Below are 15253 nucleotides of genomic sequence, written 5' to 3'. Positions count from 1 at the left end.
GGAATGACCCCGAGCCAGGTTTAAGTGGGGGAATACATCGCTGCAGCACCCACAATCTCCACAGTTCTTCGTTACATTTTTTTAAACCTTTGAGGGAATTCTGTCTAATCAACAAAAAAATGACAGTGAATTGAAGACTGTGCATTCTACACAGCATTCACTCAGACACCCTAAAATAAATCACCAACACCCCCAACTGCCAGCAGTGTGGGAACCAGCATATAATAAGATCCACAAAAAATAGGTTAGACATGAGGGACATTGTTCATTGTTGCTGTGTTAGTGAATCACAGCAAAATCAGGTCACGCTGCCCATGAGGAGGGCTACAGACAGGCTTGCACACTGAGCCTGTCGTGGTCAATAATTAACCACAGCAAAAAGCTATATAGTCAACATTTTCTATACAGTCAATTTTATTTGTCTGCTCTCATTTCTCAGGAATCAACTTGTTTCTGTAAATGAAGTTACAAGACCAGAATAGTTAATCGAGAACAGAAAGTAGAAGTTTTCAGAAAACACAGGTGCTAACTTTACAAGCAATTTTAGACTTAAAGGCTAAAGTTTGACAAAATAACTGACCATGTAATGTTCTGCATGTGAAGGGATATGTCTGCAAATTTTAACACATTTCCATCTTTCACAAGCTGAGCTCTAGCTTACAGTACCTCACAAATGCTTTCCACCTTGAATATTGCCACACTGTAGAAAAAATAGATTTCTATTTTGAAGACAGGGTTGCTTGTGCATGGACATTAACAAGTACAAAAAAAATTCAGCAGATAATTTTATAATATTTTCTCTTAACTACAACAGAAAGTGCAACACTAGAAAGGCATGTCCTGCCTACTTAAAATGTCTTATACCTTTACAAAGCTAACTCTGACTGTACACATTACATCCTAGAACACACAATTAAGTTTAAAAGTGTCCTGGCAGAAGTATGGAAAGCACGCTTACAACTTTTGTAAGCAAAAAGACACAATAGCAAACACCAGTGAAAAGTGATTATACCTGGAAACAAACAAATTCATGTCTCAATGTCTGAATCTTCTCTACTAGCTGAAAACAAAATCCCATGACATTTGTTGATTTTGCAACTTTATTTGCATTTAAAGACTGGCTGCTAAGCTTCTCATCTGAAGAACCACCACAATCAATCAGGAGTTTCTAGCTCTGTTAGAATTAGTCTATCGGATCCAATGGATTTAAATTGCAGATTGATCCAGATTGACTTTTGTAGGAAGAGGTCCTGCTTCTTCGTGTTCCTCAGTCTTGCATCTAACCACAACAAGTGCAGAAGGTGGGTATCTGTTGAGTTTTTGCTCATTCATGTATTCCAAATCTCCATAGATGCTCAGCTTCTGAAACATTTAAACAAGGTACTTTAAGACAAAGACTCTCCATATTGTGAATAAAATGAATTTCATGATGCAGCTGCATTCCAGGTTCTGATGGCTGCAGCCCTGCAACACAAGGCTTTCTGTAACATCTGAAATTCAGGGCTGGAACCAGACTTGCATCCAGAAGAAATGTATGAATTGTGCCAGAACAAAGGCGGATACAGTGTTTGTGTAACAGCTCCCTTGGTGTGCAATCACTGAGTCAGGACTCTCTGGGCACTGGGAGAGTGCCTGTTCCCCTCCACGAGACTCTGCACTCACCAATAACTGTGCTGTCACTGTTCTCACTACTGATCCTCCTGCATTAAACCCATACTGGGTCCTCCCTACATCACCCAGCCCTCGGAATCGCTTCATTCCCAGAGAAATGAGAATCAGCCTCCATTTCTTCAGAGCACCCTGAAGGATGTTGAGAGCACAGCACTACAAACCAAAAGATATCGTGTCTGAGTGAGGCTCAAAGCTCCTGTGAGCCACAGCAATGAGCAAGAATGCTCAGCTATAAAACCATCATTTAAATAAACAAAATTGGTTTGCCATCCACAGCCGCAAATTAAGAAAACCCCCCTTAACTGAACCTCCCCCAAATATTTCTTAGTCTCTGGGCAGCTGTAACATAAAAGCAATATAATGAATAAATTCCAAATACTTTAGTTCTGAAATGCAGTACCTCAGATGGAACATACTGCTCTACAGCTGTAGCTACAGTTGCACAACAAATCCAGAGCAGCACCAGCACTGACAGGACGAGAGTAGTGGTTAAAATCCAACTGGAATTTCTGAAATGACAAGAATGTTGATAGATGTCATAGACTGAATACAAGACAATGGATGTCTAAAAAGTTGGCTCATTTCTGACTGCCTTTCCTGCCAATTCATGAGACTCTGGCCCTTCCAGCTACACAGCCCACTGCAGACTCCTGGTACTCTAATGCCCATTTGATATCACAAAATACTTGCAGGATTTTGTTATGGGGCCCTAAAAATCCTCCTGTTTACAGATTTAAAACCAGATTTTTCTGTTATGCATCTGCAGGACAACTCACTGATCCTTCATGTTTGAACTTTTAAGGAGAAAGTAAAAAAGCTTTAATAAATCCACACTGAGCATTTTCAGCCTGGAAACAAGACATACCAGTGTGCTACATAATACAATCCCAAAACAAAATGCAAAGCCTAAAACATATTCAGAGCTAATGAAGAGGCAAAACACGGTATTGATTAAACAGTTCCCAAAACACACTCAAAAAACAGTGCAGGAAATTATCAATATGCTGTTCACTTGAAATGGAAAGGAAAAATCAAAGTTGGCAGGACAGCATGCAGAAAACACGGGGCCAGCACAGCAAAGCAGCACTAATGGTCCGATACAGAACCGTGATGCTGCGCATCCTGATCCTACAGACTTGGAGACCTTGAGACCTCCCAAGAGGGATGCACACCCCGAGGAAAGGCCTTTACCCTCCCCAGAGGGCAGAGCCAGCTCAGGACATACGTACATGGAGAGACACTTGAAGAAGCTGTCGCTGGCTCGCTCCTCGAAGAGCCCCCGGAAGGTCTGCGAGCTGCCTGGACGTCCGTCTGCTGAGGCACAACAGCACAAACAGAGGGCACGAGAGCAAGGGAAGGGAACTCCCACACCCCACACACTCTGTCTGTACACACAGCACCAAGGGAAGCTTTTCAAACAGCCCCAGCTTGCCGGCTTCCATTTGCAGCAGAGCTCGGTTTCCACCGCGCTTTGCCAAGTGCACGCGGCGCGCTCTGCACAGTAAATAATTATACTGCAGCTTTCTGAAAATTTGCTTTCATATGCCACCTGCAACGTCATTTTTTAAATTTGCATAACAGGGAACATTTGCATTTACTCTTCCAAAGCACAAAAAACGACTTACAGGCTGCTTTACTCAGCGACAAGGCTCCTTTTGTATCTCCAGTTTCCTGATCAAGCTGCGGAACATACTGCACTTCTGGCTTTGACTAAAACAAAATAAGGAGTTAGGAGATCCTGCTAGAAAGCTTTCACTGGTTTTGATAATTTTGATAATTTACATTTTCAGAACTAATTCAGAAATTAACCTTAAGACATTAGCCATTCTTTTAGGTCTGAATTTTAAAATGGCCCTAAAGGCAGTGAAATACTAGGAAAAACTAAACACTTTTGATGGTGTGTAGAGTTTTTTCTCTGGCTGGAAGAAGCAGGGTTGAAGTCAGCAGCCAGGACACCTTAATCTCAATGAAAAAAAGGAAGCACCTGGAATATGACAATTTTGCCATCATCTGCTTGAAGGTAGAAAGTCCACGAAGATGTTATGAAGCTCTGAGCTGAGTCCATCATGTCACTCCAGAATGACCTCACCAGTGTCAGAGGAAAGAGGAGATGAATTCGTGGCATCAGGGACATTAACTGCAAGCACAACATTAACATTTTTTCTATTTGTTTTTATAGGAGAAGGACAGAAGTTACATTCTTGCTCACCCCTCATCTCATGTCTAGATTTCAGTTCTTAGGAAGATTCATTTTCCATTTGAAGAAATTTTAAGAGAAGACACATACTGAACAGAAACAAGTAGGTGGTATTTGAAAAACATGTCACCTACTTACTTGCTCTTGCCTTAACTCAGCAAATGGCAACTGGTTCTGGCATCCAAGATGGCAAGCATATTGTTCATCAGATTGGGAGTATGCTTCAGTACAGGCTGCAAGGGAGAAGTTCCCCAAATGAGATGATAAATTCTGCATTTTAGTTAAGAAAACATTCTCAGTATAAGTTGGATCAGAAACAAAGCAGCAGTTGACAATCCCATTTTGCAGGGGAAGACATGGCAATCCCAGGGTAGCATTTGCTCTGAGGTCTAATGACAGAATCAGAGCTTCAACAGAGCAGAGAGCTGAAATCTGGCTGCAATCAGAGCAAATCATCACCAGTGTTACCCTGGCTGAGCTCAGGGATGCAAGCTCTCATTGATCCTCCCACCACCACTATAGCTTTCTTCTACATATCACATAAAACATCAGAGAACAGAGATGGAACCCTAAAGAGAACAGAGGGACCATCAGTCCATTAAATCCCTTTGAGGTAGCAGCAGAAGCCATGGTATCACAGGAAAATCAAAGGAGCATTTCCCGCCAACACAGAAACTGCACTGAAAGTATTATGGAATGATTTCTTAAGGAAAATGAAGCTAACTCTCTGTTTTACAGAGAGCTTCTATAAACTGCTCACTAGAGATCATAAAGACCAAGAAATCTAAATTATTTGGAGAGAATAATTTAGTTTATTCTGCCCATGGACAAATCAGGCAGATGATACCCAGGCACAGCTCTCCTGCACTACTCTAAAGCTGAGGTGGACAGTGCTTCAGTAGTACCTGAACTAAAGAACGCAACCAAAAAGCAACACAGAGGACAGGAGCTCTCCAGTTTTCCAGAGGAACAAATGTACCATCATAAGGACTAAGAAGCTGGCAGGAAGCATGGCAGCAGCAGCTAAACATTTGAGTGTTCAGCTCATGGCACCTGAGCAGCCATTCCATGCTACAACTGCCACCGAGTCAGTGTCTGCAGGGAGCACCAGAGACAGAAGTGAGCAGAGCAGCCAAGATGGATCTGCCAAGCACAGAACACTCAGGGCACCCACCAGCAGATTACAGAACATAAGCCAGCAAAGACAACAGCCCCAGAAAGAAGAGCTAAACCAGAAACAAGCAACTGTTCCATTACCCTCCATGTGCTCTATTGCTGCATTACCCTGCTTTATGGCACGCTGTCGTGTGTGGTTTGACAACTACACTGACAGGCTGTGTCGCAGCTACGCAGCGTGACAGACTGCAGCATTAGCCCCTTTCTGGAGTATTGACTGCACTTCTGCAACACATGAGCATCTCTGCATGCCAGGCTTTCTGCTTCCCTACCTGAGCTGGCCACAAGCTCTTTTGCTTTCAGGAGCTACTGAGAGGACAAAAGCCTCCCCTGAGTGCTGGCCTGGTGCTTCATTGTATTGGTAGTAAATGTGGAGAGTTCCTGCCTTTCCTTTCTGAATAGAGCTGTGAATCAGCTTCCTCAATATTATTGGAACAAAGTTCTATCCAATTCCAAACCCACTATTAATTGGCTTGTATCACACACTATCCCTGGAGGGACATAAAGGTGTGGCACTTGGGGACATGGTGGGCTTGGCAGTGCTGGGGGAATGGTTGGACTTGATGATCTTAAAGGTCTTCTCCAACTGAAATGATTCTATATTTCATCCTCACTGTCACATCTTTGCTCTAACACAGATAGCCTGAGAGAATTAGTAACCACTACTTAAAGGCCTATTCCAAGCAAAACACGTACCTCATTCCCAAGGGGTTAGCTGCAGGAAAAGCTGAGGATGTAGGCCAGACCACAAGTTACAAGGCACAGCGAGATCTCTGCTCTTGCTTCACTGAACAATTCACTTCCACATACAAATTTGTCAGGAATGGCAAATGGGACCGATTGTCAGTGGGAATTATTAATAGACAAGTGTTATTTGCCTGGATTTCCCCCCAGGCATTTTGTGTTTTCTATGACAAATTGTTTACAGTAAAACACACTATTTCTAATTTATTTACAGACACTGATGATACTTGAGAAATTCAGGAAAACAGCAACGCTGAGGAGAAACAGACAACAACCTTCCCACCAGGCTTTTATATATCCTGTATATAGACCTTAAGCAGCTGTTAAACAAACCCGAAACAACTGAAAGGATGCCACCGAGTCGGGAGCACCCTTTCAGACCCTGCAGCTGCGCCCTGCACTGCGTGCTCAGCGGATGGGACGCTGCAGGGCTCACCAGAGTCACACTCCTGCTTGGTGCGGTTCAAGTCGGCGCCGTCGTCCACGAACTGGCAGATGGAGAAGAGTCGGCAGCCGCGCTGGCAGGCGTACAGCTCCTCTTCCTGGGGAGGCACAGGGACAGGCTCGCAAACCCCCAGCCCCCAACAAATTGTCACAAAACAAAACGGTTTGTGGATCTTTGGTGGGGTGTTTTGTCCTCCCTCCCTCCAGCAGACGAACAGCCCAGCTCAGAGCGGAACGGGATGGGCGGCGATGAACCCCACTAACAACCCAGGGGTTTATTTGCAAACCTGGAGCAGCAAATGCTGGAATTTCTGAGTTTTGGAATTCCAGACCCACAACCCAGCAGCAAAATGAACGTTTTAGAAAGTGGTGGGTTTGAAATTAGGACAGCGCTGTAAAAGATTTATTGATGCTTAACCCCACGAAGAGTAGGAAATCTCCATTCTCAGAACTTAAATGGTAAAACCCAGCAGGAGAGGACCAAAATCCTCTAATTTTGACAGGGGAATGCAATGTATCTGAACAGGCTAATGATTCTAATCAGAGCTACCACAGAACTATCAGAAAGAGAGATTATTTTCTGATGTCCTACACAGCATCCTGGTTATCTGTCTCCTGCCAGCTCCACAAACACAAACGTTTGTTTATTCTATTGAACTGAAGGGCAAAAGCGCTTCCCCACTGCCAGCTACTAAAATTAGGCAAATACAGAAATCCTACACCTGGTATTTCTTCTGTCCACAGCTCCAGGGGGATGGATGTGAATTAAAGCCTCTGTGACAGGAGTGTCCCAGCGACCACACCCTGCCACTGACCCGTGAATCAGAACTTTAAAGCCAGCAGCCACTCACACTGCACAGGTGCAAAACGGGCCCTGAATAATTTAACAACAACCAAACACACCACACCTCTTGTATGACCCGGCCATTGTAGCTGAGACCATGAGCTCATCTGCTTTAAAGGCACAAGAGTAGAAAACTATTAATATAAACTAAAACTCAAATTTAACACTGACAAGGTGGGTGGTGCTGGAGCAGAAAACGTTTTGTAATTTGATACCCAGATAAATGAGCTGTACAGATATATTTCCACTCACAACTAAAACAAATTTCTCTCAATTCCACCAGCAGTTTTGTGACAAACAGAACAAACACTGTATGTAAAAGATGTGACTGTGTTAGTGAACAGCTCCAACAACACACGACAAAATTCTTATTCACAAAGCAAAGTAACAAAATTCCAAGGTGTAATACACCAAAACAAGCTGTGTAAATTTACTGATATTCCACACAACTCCCTGTTACTTTCCAGCTACAAAATCCAACTGAATTCCATGGGGAAGCAGACAAAGCCCTGTTACCTGATCCTGGCTCCACTTGCCTGCTGCCTTCCTGTGAAATCCCAAATATGAGGTAAGAGTTCCACCTGCTACACAGCTGCAGCTGATAACGAAGTTTATGGCCAACAAAGAACAAGGAATTACGAGATTTGTGATCTCGGATTATCCAAATTTAAGCCCGCAGTTCAAAGGCGTGCAAGCATGAACCAAGAGCAAACGCTGCGGGATGAAATTAAATTCCTATCAGACACAATTTCAATATTTTATCACGAGATAAAAAGTTCCCATGAAGGCTCTGACGAGCTACTTGTTTGTCATCATTTATGCTTCACCCTTCAACATCCAAGCGCCACACAGGCGCCCTGACTCAGGATCTTTGGGCTGCCACGACCACAGCACTGTTTCAGTGCCCAAAATATGAAGCCGCCCAGGCCAAATTACAGCTGCCTTTTTGGGAACGGGAAGGAAAAAAAGAGCAGCCAAACGCCCAAAACCCACAAAAGCCCCAGCACTGACAAAGCTGTACTTTGACAACAGCGCTTCACTGGCAAGCGGCAGCCTACCCATCTATTTACATAACGAAGAATCTGTTTTAGAGAAGAGACGGAGCTGCAGGGGGAGAGGGGCAGAGGAAGGGCCGTGCCAGCCCCGGGGGAGGCGGAGGGAAGCGGCGCAGGTGCGGGGAAGGGCCCGCCCGTACCTTGGGGTAGGTGTGCAGGGGGTAGGTCAGCTGGCAGGCGCGGTGACACGATGCCGTGTTGCCCAGCACGGAGTCGAAAGCCTCGGAGGAGGCGGCGGGGAGCTGTCCCGAGGCGGCTCCCGCCTGGATCACCAGGAACAGCGGCAGGAGCAGAAGGAGGACGGCGAGGCCTCCCCGCCGCACCGCCATCTTCGCTCCTCCGCCCCGGCACCGGCCGCCGGCAGCCTCTCGCGAGATTTGCTCCTCGCGGAGCTTGCTGGGAGGTGTAGTCCGTGCCGCGGGCCATCCCCGCCCATTCCATAGAGCCTCGCCCCCGGCGGAAACTACCGTGCGGAAAGGGCGAGGCAGCGGCACCGTCTCCTGCGCGAGGCCTGCTGGGAAATGCAGTCCGCGCCGCGGGGTACCCCCGGCCATCCCATAGGGCCTCGCCCCTGGAGGGAACTACCGGGCGGAAATGGCGGGGCCGCGTTGGCCGCTTCCGTGAGGGAAGGCGGCAGGGCGGACATGGATCGGTTCGTGGTGCGCTGCGCCCGCGGCCCGCAGAGCCCCCGCCGGGCCGCGCCCGGGCCCCGCGTCTGCCGGCAGGTCACCCTCGAGTCCCTCAAGGCAGGTCACCGGTGGGAGGGAGCGGGGGCGCGGCCCGGGCGGGGCGGCGGGGGAGCGGCGGTGTGGGGACAGCGGTTCTGCACGGAAATCTTTGCAGCGCTGCGGTGGGGTCCGAACAGGGAAATGGTTGTACAGGTGCAGAGGGGTCTGCTGCCTTGGAGGGGGTTCCGTGGGTTATAACGGCGTGGTGCAGGGTCAGGCTGGGCGCACGATTCGAGGACAGCCCGGTGACACCTCAGCCTCAGTGTTTCCAGCTGGCTCTCATCCCTTCCCAGCAAGGAAAACCCTTCAGTTCATTTCAAGGATGTCGTGCGGGAGACCTGCACGAGAGCTGAACCCCTCTTGGACACCTGCTCGTAGAAACACAACAGCAAAACATTTGCTGCACCAAAAAGTTCATCAAGTGTGGCAGAAATCAAAAGAATGGTGCATGAAGCACTGCAGTTTGTCTGACCACTGCTGAATAAGATGCTTCACACCCAAAATATGAGACTTACACTGTTTGCAGTCTGCTCTGTCAAAGTGTGTGGCAAAACCAGTGGAAAACACTGCAGCTGTGCAAACCTGTATTCAGGTTTGCATTCATGTTCCCTAATGCTCTGTTTCTCACCTTGCTGGCATCGATTTACTTCTGTAGTCAATCTGAGCTGTATTCTACGGATAACCTCCCTCTTAATCCCTTTTCCTATTTAGAAACGTTTATACAATGGATTCCATAAATTCAGAACACTTCTAGGAGGTTGTTTGCTGTTATGTTCCCAGAGTTTGGCAGCCTCTCACTTTGTTTGCTGGTTAATTCAGTCTTGATTTGCAGGAGTTTTCTAATTCCAAGCAAGTACCCATCATACATTCTGTGCCATGATCAATAATTCATGTATTGATAACAGCCCCATTAGCTGAGATGTAGGTGGTGTCCTTACTTATTGTAACAATATTCCACTTTCATAAGGAGCTTTTCTATTTCCCAGAGAGTTGTGGTTGTGGAAGACATAAAACGATGGAAGTCTATACTTGAGCTTCCTGGGCAACCAAAGGAGAACCTGATGGAAGCTTTGGGGGAGCTGAAAAAGAAGATACCTTCCAAGGAAGTGTTACTTTCCACTAAAATAGGTACATCTGGTCTATCTAAACTGCGAATATTAGGCTGTCTTGTGTCTGCTTGGCTTGTCAGTGCACTAGAGATTAGTCTGGAAGCTTTTTAAGAAATGAGGAAATTGCTGCCAGTGAAATATTGTTGATATCAAGCCTGCAGTTTGCACAGCTTGTACTGAAAAAGTCAGCTGTCCTCTGATTCCTCCCAGGAAACACTGCATCACCCCTTTCGTGGTCAGAATTGTGAAGAGCTCTCTGGGGTTTATTCCTTCTCCTGCTGTCAGTGCTCATTTATCTGATTTGGCTGAATCCCCTGAAGGTGTGCGAGAATCTCCTCGGAGTGGCCCAGAACTGCTTCCTGCATGCTCACGCTGAGGAATCCCCAGCAGACAGGGCAGCTCCATGCAGTGGCACAGCCCGACGCCTGCCTCCTGCACAGGACCTGGGGGAGGGATGACGGTGACCACACAGTCCCTGCCTTTCCCCAGCAGGGAGAGCACCCCGGCCTTTGTTTGCCATCCGAGCAGCCGGATCTCTGTTCACAGAGCCCTGGAGAAGGAGCTGCAATCCGCCCCTTTTCCCCATCCTTCTCATCTGTCATTTCATTTGCCAGGAAAATTATTCTTTCCCTGGCTTATTCAGGCCCCTTTTCCCGGGATTTTTTCCCAATGCCTGCCTGAATAGCGCCGGCCTGGCAGAGGCACTGAAGCCTAACAGTGACATCTCCTGGCCGACAGCGCTCCTGGCCAGGGAAAAGCACCCTTCTGGAAGCAGGAAGGTCCCTTTTGTCTCCTCGCAGGGGAAAGCCTCTCCTGCACTGCCAGGCCCTCTGGATGGGAAAAATTCTGCTTGGAGTCATCGTGGTGTTCCTGTGTTTAAATGCTACCAGCCATCACCAGCAACATCTGCTTCCCTAAGTTTACAGAATTCACAGAATGACTGGATTGGAAGAGACCTGTAAGATCACCGAGTCCAACCCAGCCCCAACAGCTCAACTGAACCCTGGCACCCAGTGCCACAGCCAGGCTTTGTTAAACACACCCAGGGATGGTGACTCCACCACCTCCCTGGACAGGCCATTCCAGAACTTTATCAGCCTGTCTGTAAAAACCTTTTTCCTAATATCCAGCCAATATTTCCCTTGATGCAAAACGGGTTCCCAGCTAAAAACCAGCACTTTTTGTAGGCCAAGCTTAAAAACCTCCACCAGGTCCAGGATCAGTGTAAGCAGCTAGCGTAGCCTGTGTTCAATAAGTGTCGCTCCACACCTGGGTGACTTGGGAAGGTGATTTTCACAATTCCTTGCTAATTTCTCAAGCTCCACGCTTAAATCCTGGTCATTTTCTGTTTATGTTTGTGTCAGTGCTTTGGTTGTGGTGCTGAGCTGCCCCAGTTGAGAAGGTGTGTGGCTGCTGTAGCTCTCTGATTTGACTGTGCCAGCTGTTTTCCCCCAGCTGCCGGCCCCAGGAGCTGTTCTGTTTCCCAGGTCACACGGTGAACAAGATGCGCAAACACCCTGACCCAGAGGTGTCCAGCCTGGCCAAGGACATCCACAGGGAGTGGAGGACGTTCATCAGGGAGCACTCCAACAGGCCCTCCATCGAGGTCAGGAGCGACCCCAAGAGCGAGGCGTTCAGGAGGAACGCTCGCAAGCTGCTCAGTGAAGCCCTGGAACTGGAGGTACAGTGCTCTGTGTTCCACTTGTCTGTGCCTCCAAAAATTCCTTCTTGTGGCAACAAGTTCAGCCTTTTCCAGCCAAGCTGGTCCTGCCTGCTGAGTGGGGACAAGACCAGGTGATCCATTCCTATTTTTAGGGATTCACAGCACATCCCTATTTATGAGTAACTTCATTTGCAAGGTAGATAATGGATTTTGGTTGTTAACCAAGGGAACCTGCTAATTGTGAGTGAGGTGTATTTGTTGTCATTTCCATAACCTGTCAACAGATTACTTGTGTGGCCGCTGCAGTTGGGCTGTACAAGGAGGAAATTAATAGAAGATGAAGTTTTTCCTACTAAACAGCTATGAAAGCAACAGTGGGGCTTTTTGGCCGTTTCCTAATTAAATATTTGTAAATTTAAATCTGTAGCAAAAACAGAGAGGCAAGGTTGACAGTATATAAAGTGGTGATAAATACCAGATCCCTCAGGTATGTTTGACTAAATGAACAAGGCTCTGCTGTAAGGCTTAATAAGTAGTTAGCTTGGTCTATGAAATGCCATAATAATTATAATTTTCAATTTATTCATTAATTATCCTTTCAATGACAAGTGAAGTGATAAACATTCAAGAGTTTAAAAGTTATGTGTTCGCTAGCTGTGAGAACCTCTCCATCTTCCAGTCTGGGGCAGCACAGAAGGATGGTTCACTGTAGGAATGCCTCAGAAAGGTGGGAGCTCACCTTTGGTGAGTCAAGCTTAGTTCTTAGAAAGCACAGCTATAGATGGTAATTATAGTGGCAGTAAAGTCTAAATCTGTGGAACGTAAAGATTTTGGTACCACCCTAAAAGGAGCAGAATTGGGTAAAGCAGAGTTGGGTAAAGCAGAATTGCTTCTGAACAGGACTCACCTGAAAACACCGGCAGCCACCACATGTGCAAGCAGAGGTCACAGCAGTGGAACTGCTTATAAAGGCAGGGGAGCCACAGCTGCTGCACTGACACCTAAGAGCCTGACAGAAGAGAGAAGGGAAGGTGGGACACAGTGGATCCAAGGGGCTTTTTAGTGATGGGTAGCAAAACTTGTGTGGTGAAGGACTTGTAGGAATACCACTTATCTCACCAGAATCTCCTGCATGCAATGCATGGAAGATTCCCCATCAGAAAAGGCAGAAGTGAAATTAAAAGCATTTCTTGAAGGGTGGGGGATTTCTTCCTAAACTGTGCTGAATTACAGGTTTTGGCACATGTTGAAGCAATAACTACATAATTAACATTTAGCAAATCCCTTTCTGCGTTCTTAATTACACCTCCTTCTACAGACAGAGATCCCACATTTCCCTTTATAGCAGCAGGCAGAGTTGCCAAGTGTTTGGCATGTCTTAGAGTTGCTGTTGGAATCAAGTTTAAAATAGTATCCAAGGTGCCTTATATCAGCCAGATCAAAAGTGAGCTTTGTGGAGACACTACAGCATGGCTTATAATTGCAGCGAGCTTGATACGCAAAGCTTGCCACAGATTAGTTTCCTGTTGTGATGGCAAAGTACTGCCACCCAGCTGGAGGTGGGGATATGTTCCCTGCCACTGGCCACGTTGCCTTGTCCCTTAATTGCTAGGGTGGAATTAAATTGCTCTTCCTGTTACACTTGTGATGGGAAGCAGATTTCCTTGTATCTAAGCTGATTAATGAAGAAACACTGAAAGGCACCAAACTCCAATTTCAATCAGCTGGCCTCCTTATTAAATGTAAAGATCTAATTTTATACTTTGCTGTTTTCAGATTGATCACCCACTGGCTGAAAATATTGAGCGCGAAGCTTTTCATCTCTGTTCCCGCCTCATTAGCGCTCCGTACCGCCGCGCCGTGCGAGCCCTTGTCTTCTCATTAAAGCACAAACCCGAGACCCGAGCAGGAGTCAAGGATGGCACACTCCCTGTCCCTGCCTTTGTACAGAGCCATAAAAAGTGAGGAGTTGGCCTTGATCCCGAGGGAGAACTTCCTGTGCCTGCATCTCCGTGGAACTGGGAGCCCTTCCTGCGGTGAGGGGATGCGGGAGGGACTCCCTGGCACCACTCCACAGACAGGGCTGCTGGAGGGAAGAACCAACGATGAAATGGGTGCTGTAAATGTGACTTGCTGGAAATCCATGTGGGCTTGTTGCAAGGAAAGTTTCTTCTACTCTTCTGTGTATTTTCCATCCTTGCTGACTCACCTGTTTTTCTCTCGTGCCCGTTTGTTGTAGCTCAGTTTAGCTCAATCCCTGATGTGGATCTTCAGGTGTATTCAGCCGAATAACCCTTTTAAAGGAGCAACTCTGTGCTCTGCGGGCTGGAAATACTGGTAATTATGGGTAATTGGTCCTTGGGAGGGGATTCCTGGGGGATAATTGCAAACTCTAGTTAGCCCTAAATCAGCCACGTCTGCTACAACTGGGCCCGGCCTGTGGCAAGAGCTGTTTTGCCAAGGTGATTTCCCTTTGCTGCATTCCAGAGCTGGATGTAAAATGGATTTCAGTAACTTCCATCCTCTCAGTCATTCTGTGATTTGGGGCATTTTCTAAAGCCCCAAGGTAAAGGTGCTGTTTAATGCCTCTGCTGTTCAAGGAGCAGCTCATTCAGCCTTCCAGACCTCGCTCATGATGTAAACATGGTGCTTGTTTTTACTGTAATGTGAAAAAAAACTTGTAATTAATTATCTAAATAAAACCAAATACTCCTTTTAAAGGCTTTTTTTCTCTAAAAGGAACATGGTTCAGAATGATTGCGTGTACAAATCTAAGCAACAAACTATTGTTTACATTCTTTCTAGTTGCTGAAAATTGGAATTCGTGCCTCTATATTTGCTCTGACTTCTTTTGTGCCACAAGTTGTCTTGTTCTCTATAAGCTGTTACTAAGGCTGTTCCAGGCATGGTGTTCATATCTTCACCTAAAAAATGACTGACTGTCACTACTTGGACCTGCTAGATACTTTTTTCATCTGTAGGCCCTTAGCAGAAACACCCAAAACTTACTTGAGGTGTTGAACTCAGTAAATTTAATTAGGCAATTGCAGGTTCTCTCAAGAATATCTTAAACCCTGTTTTGTTTGCTTGGACCAGTACAAGACCAGTTTTGCCTGTGCACATTGAAGGTGTCCTCAAAGAGCTGAACACAGAGGTTTCATTTGTAGGAAGTTAAAGTCAGTCACTGCTGCTGTAATCACCATGCCTCCTTCTGTTGGAGGCAGATCTGTGTATGCCGATGGTGTGGATAATTTTCAGTAACATGTAACACTTGTTGACCAGGCTGTAGCAAAAAATGGGAAAACCCTCAATTTTTTACAGGCAAGCAGCTCCATTTCCCAGTTAAATAGCTTCAAACTGCACAGCTGTGATTGAATTTGTGTATCCGGGACCATCAGGAGGGGTTCAGGATCAATGAATGACACAGCTTTTGCATCTGAGCTGCAACACCAAGGCCTGCACTATTTATTTTCAGCTTCCTGTTCCTGGTGCCAGGCTGTGTTTTCTCTCTTTGGGTAACGTGAGAAGCAAAATTCCTGAAAATGAGGAACTTCTGGTCTAATGAGAGCCAGGCCAAAGAAGTTTCCCACACAGGTCAGATACAGTCTGGCTGTGCCAAATA

General features: G+C 46.3%; 2 protein-coding genes across 3 annotated transcripts; one reads left to right on the top strand and one right to left on the bottom strand.

Moving 5' to 3' along the window:
* Positions 1-385: 385 nt before the first annotated feature.
* On the bottom strand, positions 386-8700 carry TMEM59 (transmembrane protein 59). 2 transcript variants are annotated; one of them, XM_038144332.1, is made up of 8 exons: positions 8272-8700; positions 6225-6330; positions 4007-4101; positions 3656-3808; positions 3297-3381; positions 2901-2985; positions 2072-2180; positions 386-1362 (listed from the first exon to the last, which is right to left on the bottom strand). In XM_038144332.1, exons 1-8 carry the CDS (start codon positions 8683-8685, stop codon positions 1207-1209), a joined length of 1203 nt encoding a protein of 400 aa, XP_038000260.1. In that variant the 5' UTR covers positions 8686-8700; the 3' UTR covers positions 386-1206. The 2 variants fall into 2 exon arrangements, with proteins under 2 accessions (XP_038000260.1, XP_038000261.1); XM_038144333.1 differs by having other exon boundaries at positions 2901-2982.
* On the top strand, positions 8622-14351 carry TCEANC2 (transcription elongation factor A N-terminal and central domain containing 2). Its single transcript, XM_038144342.1, has 4 exons — positions 8622-8877; positions 9846-9987; positions 11456-11649; positions 13408-14351. The coding sequence occupies exons 1-4, from the start codon at positions 8653-8655 to the stop codon at positions 13594-13596; spliced, it is 750 nt and encodes a 249-aa protein (XP_038000270.1). The 5' UTR covers positions 8622-8652; the 3' UTR covers positions 13597-14351.
* Positions 14352-15253: the final 902 nt, after the last annotated feature.

The sequence above is a fragment of the Motacilla alba genome, chromosome 8, assembly GCF_015832195.1.
Source record: "Motacilla alba alba isolate MOTALB_02 chromosome 8, Motacilla_alba_V1.0_pri, whole genome shotgun sequence".
Classification (NCBI taxonomy): Eukaryota; Metazoa; Chordata; class Aves; order Passeriformes; family Motacillidae; genus Motacilla; species Motacilla alba.
Note: the sequence above shows the minus strand (reverse complement) of the source record. Positions and strands in the feature narration are given on the sequence as shown.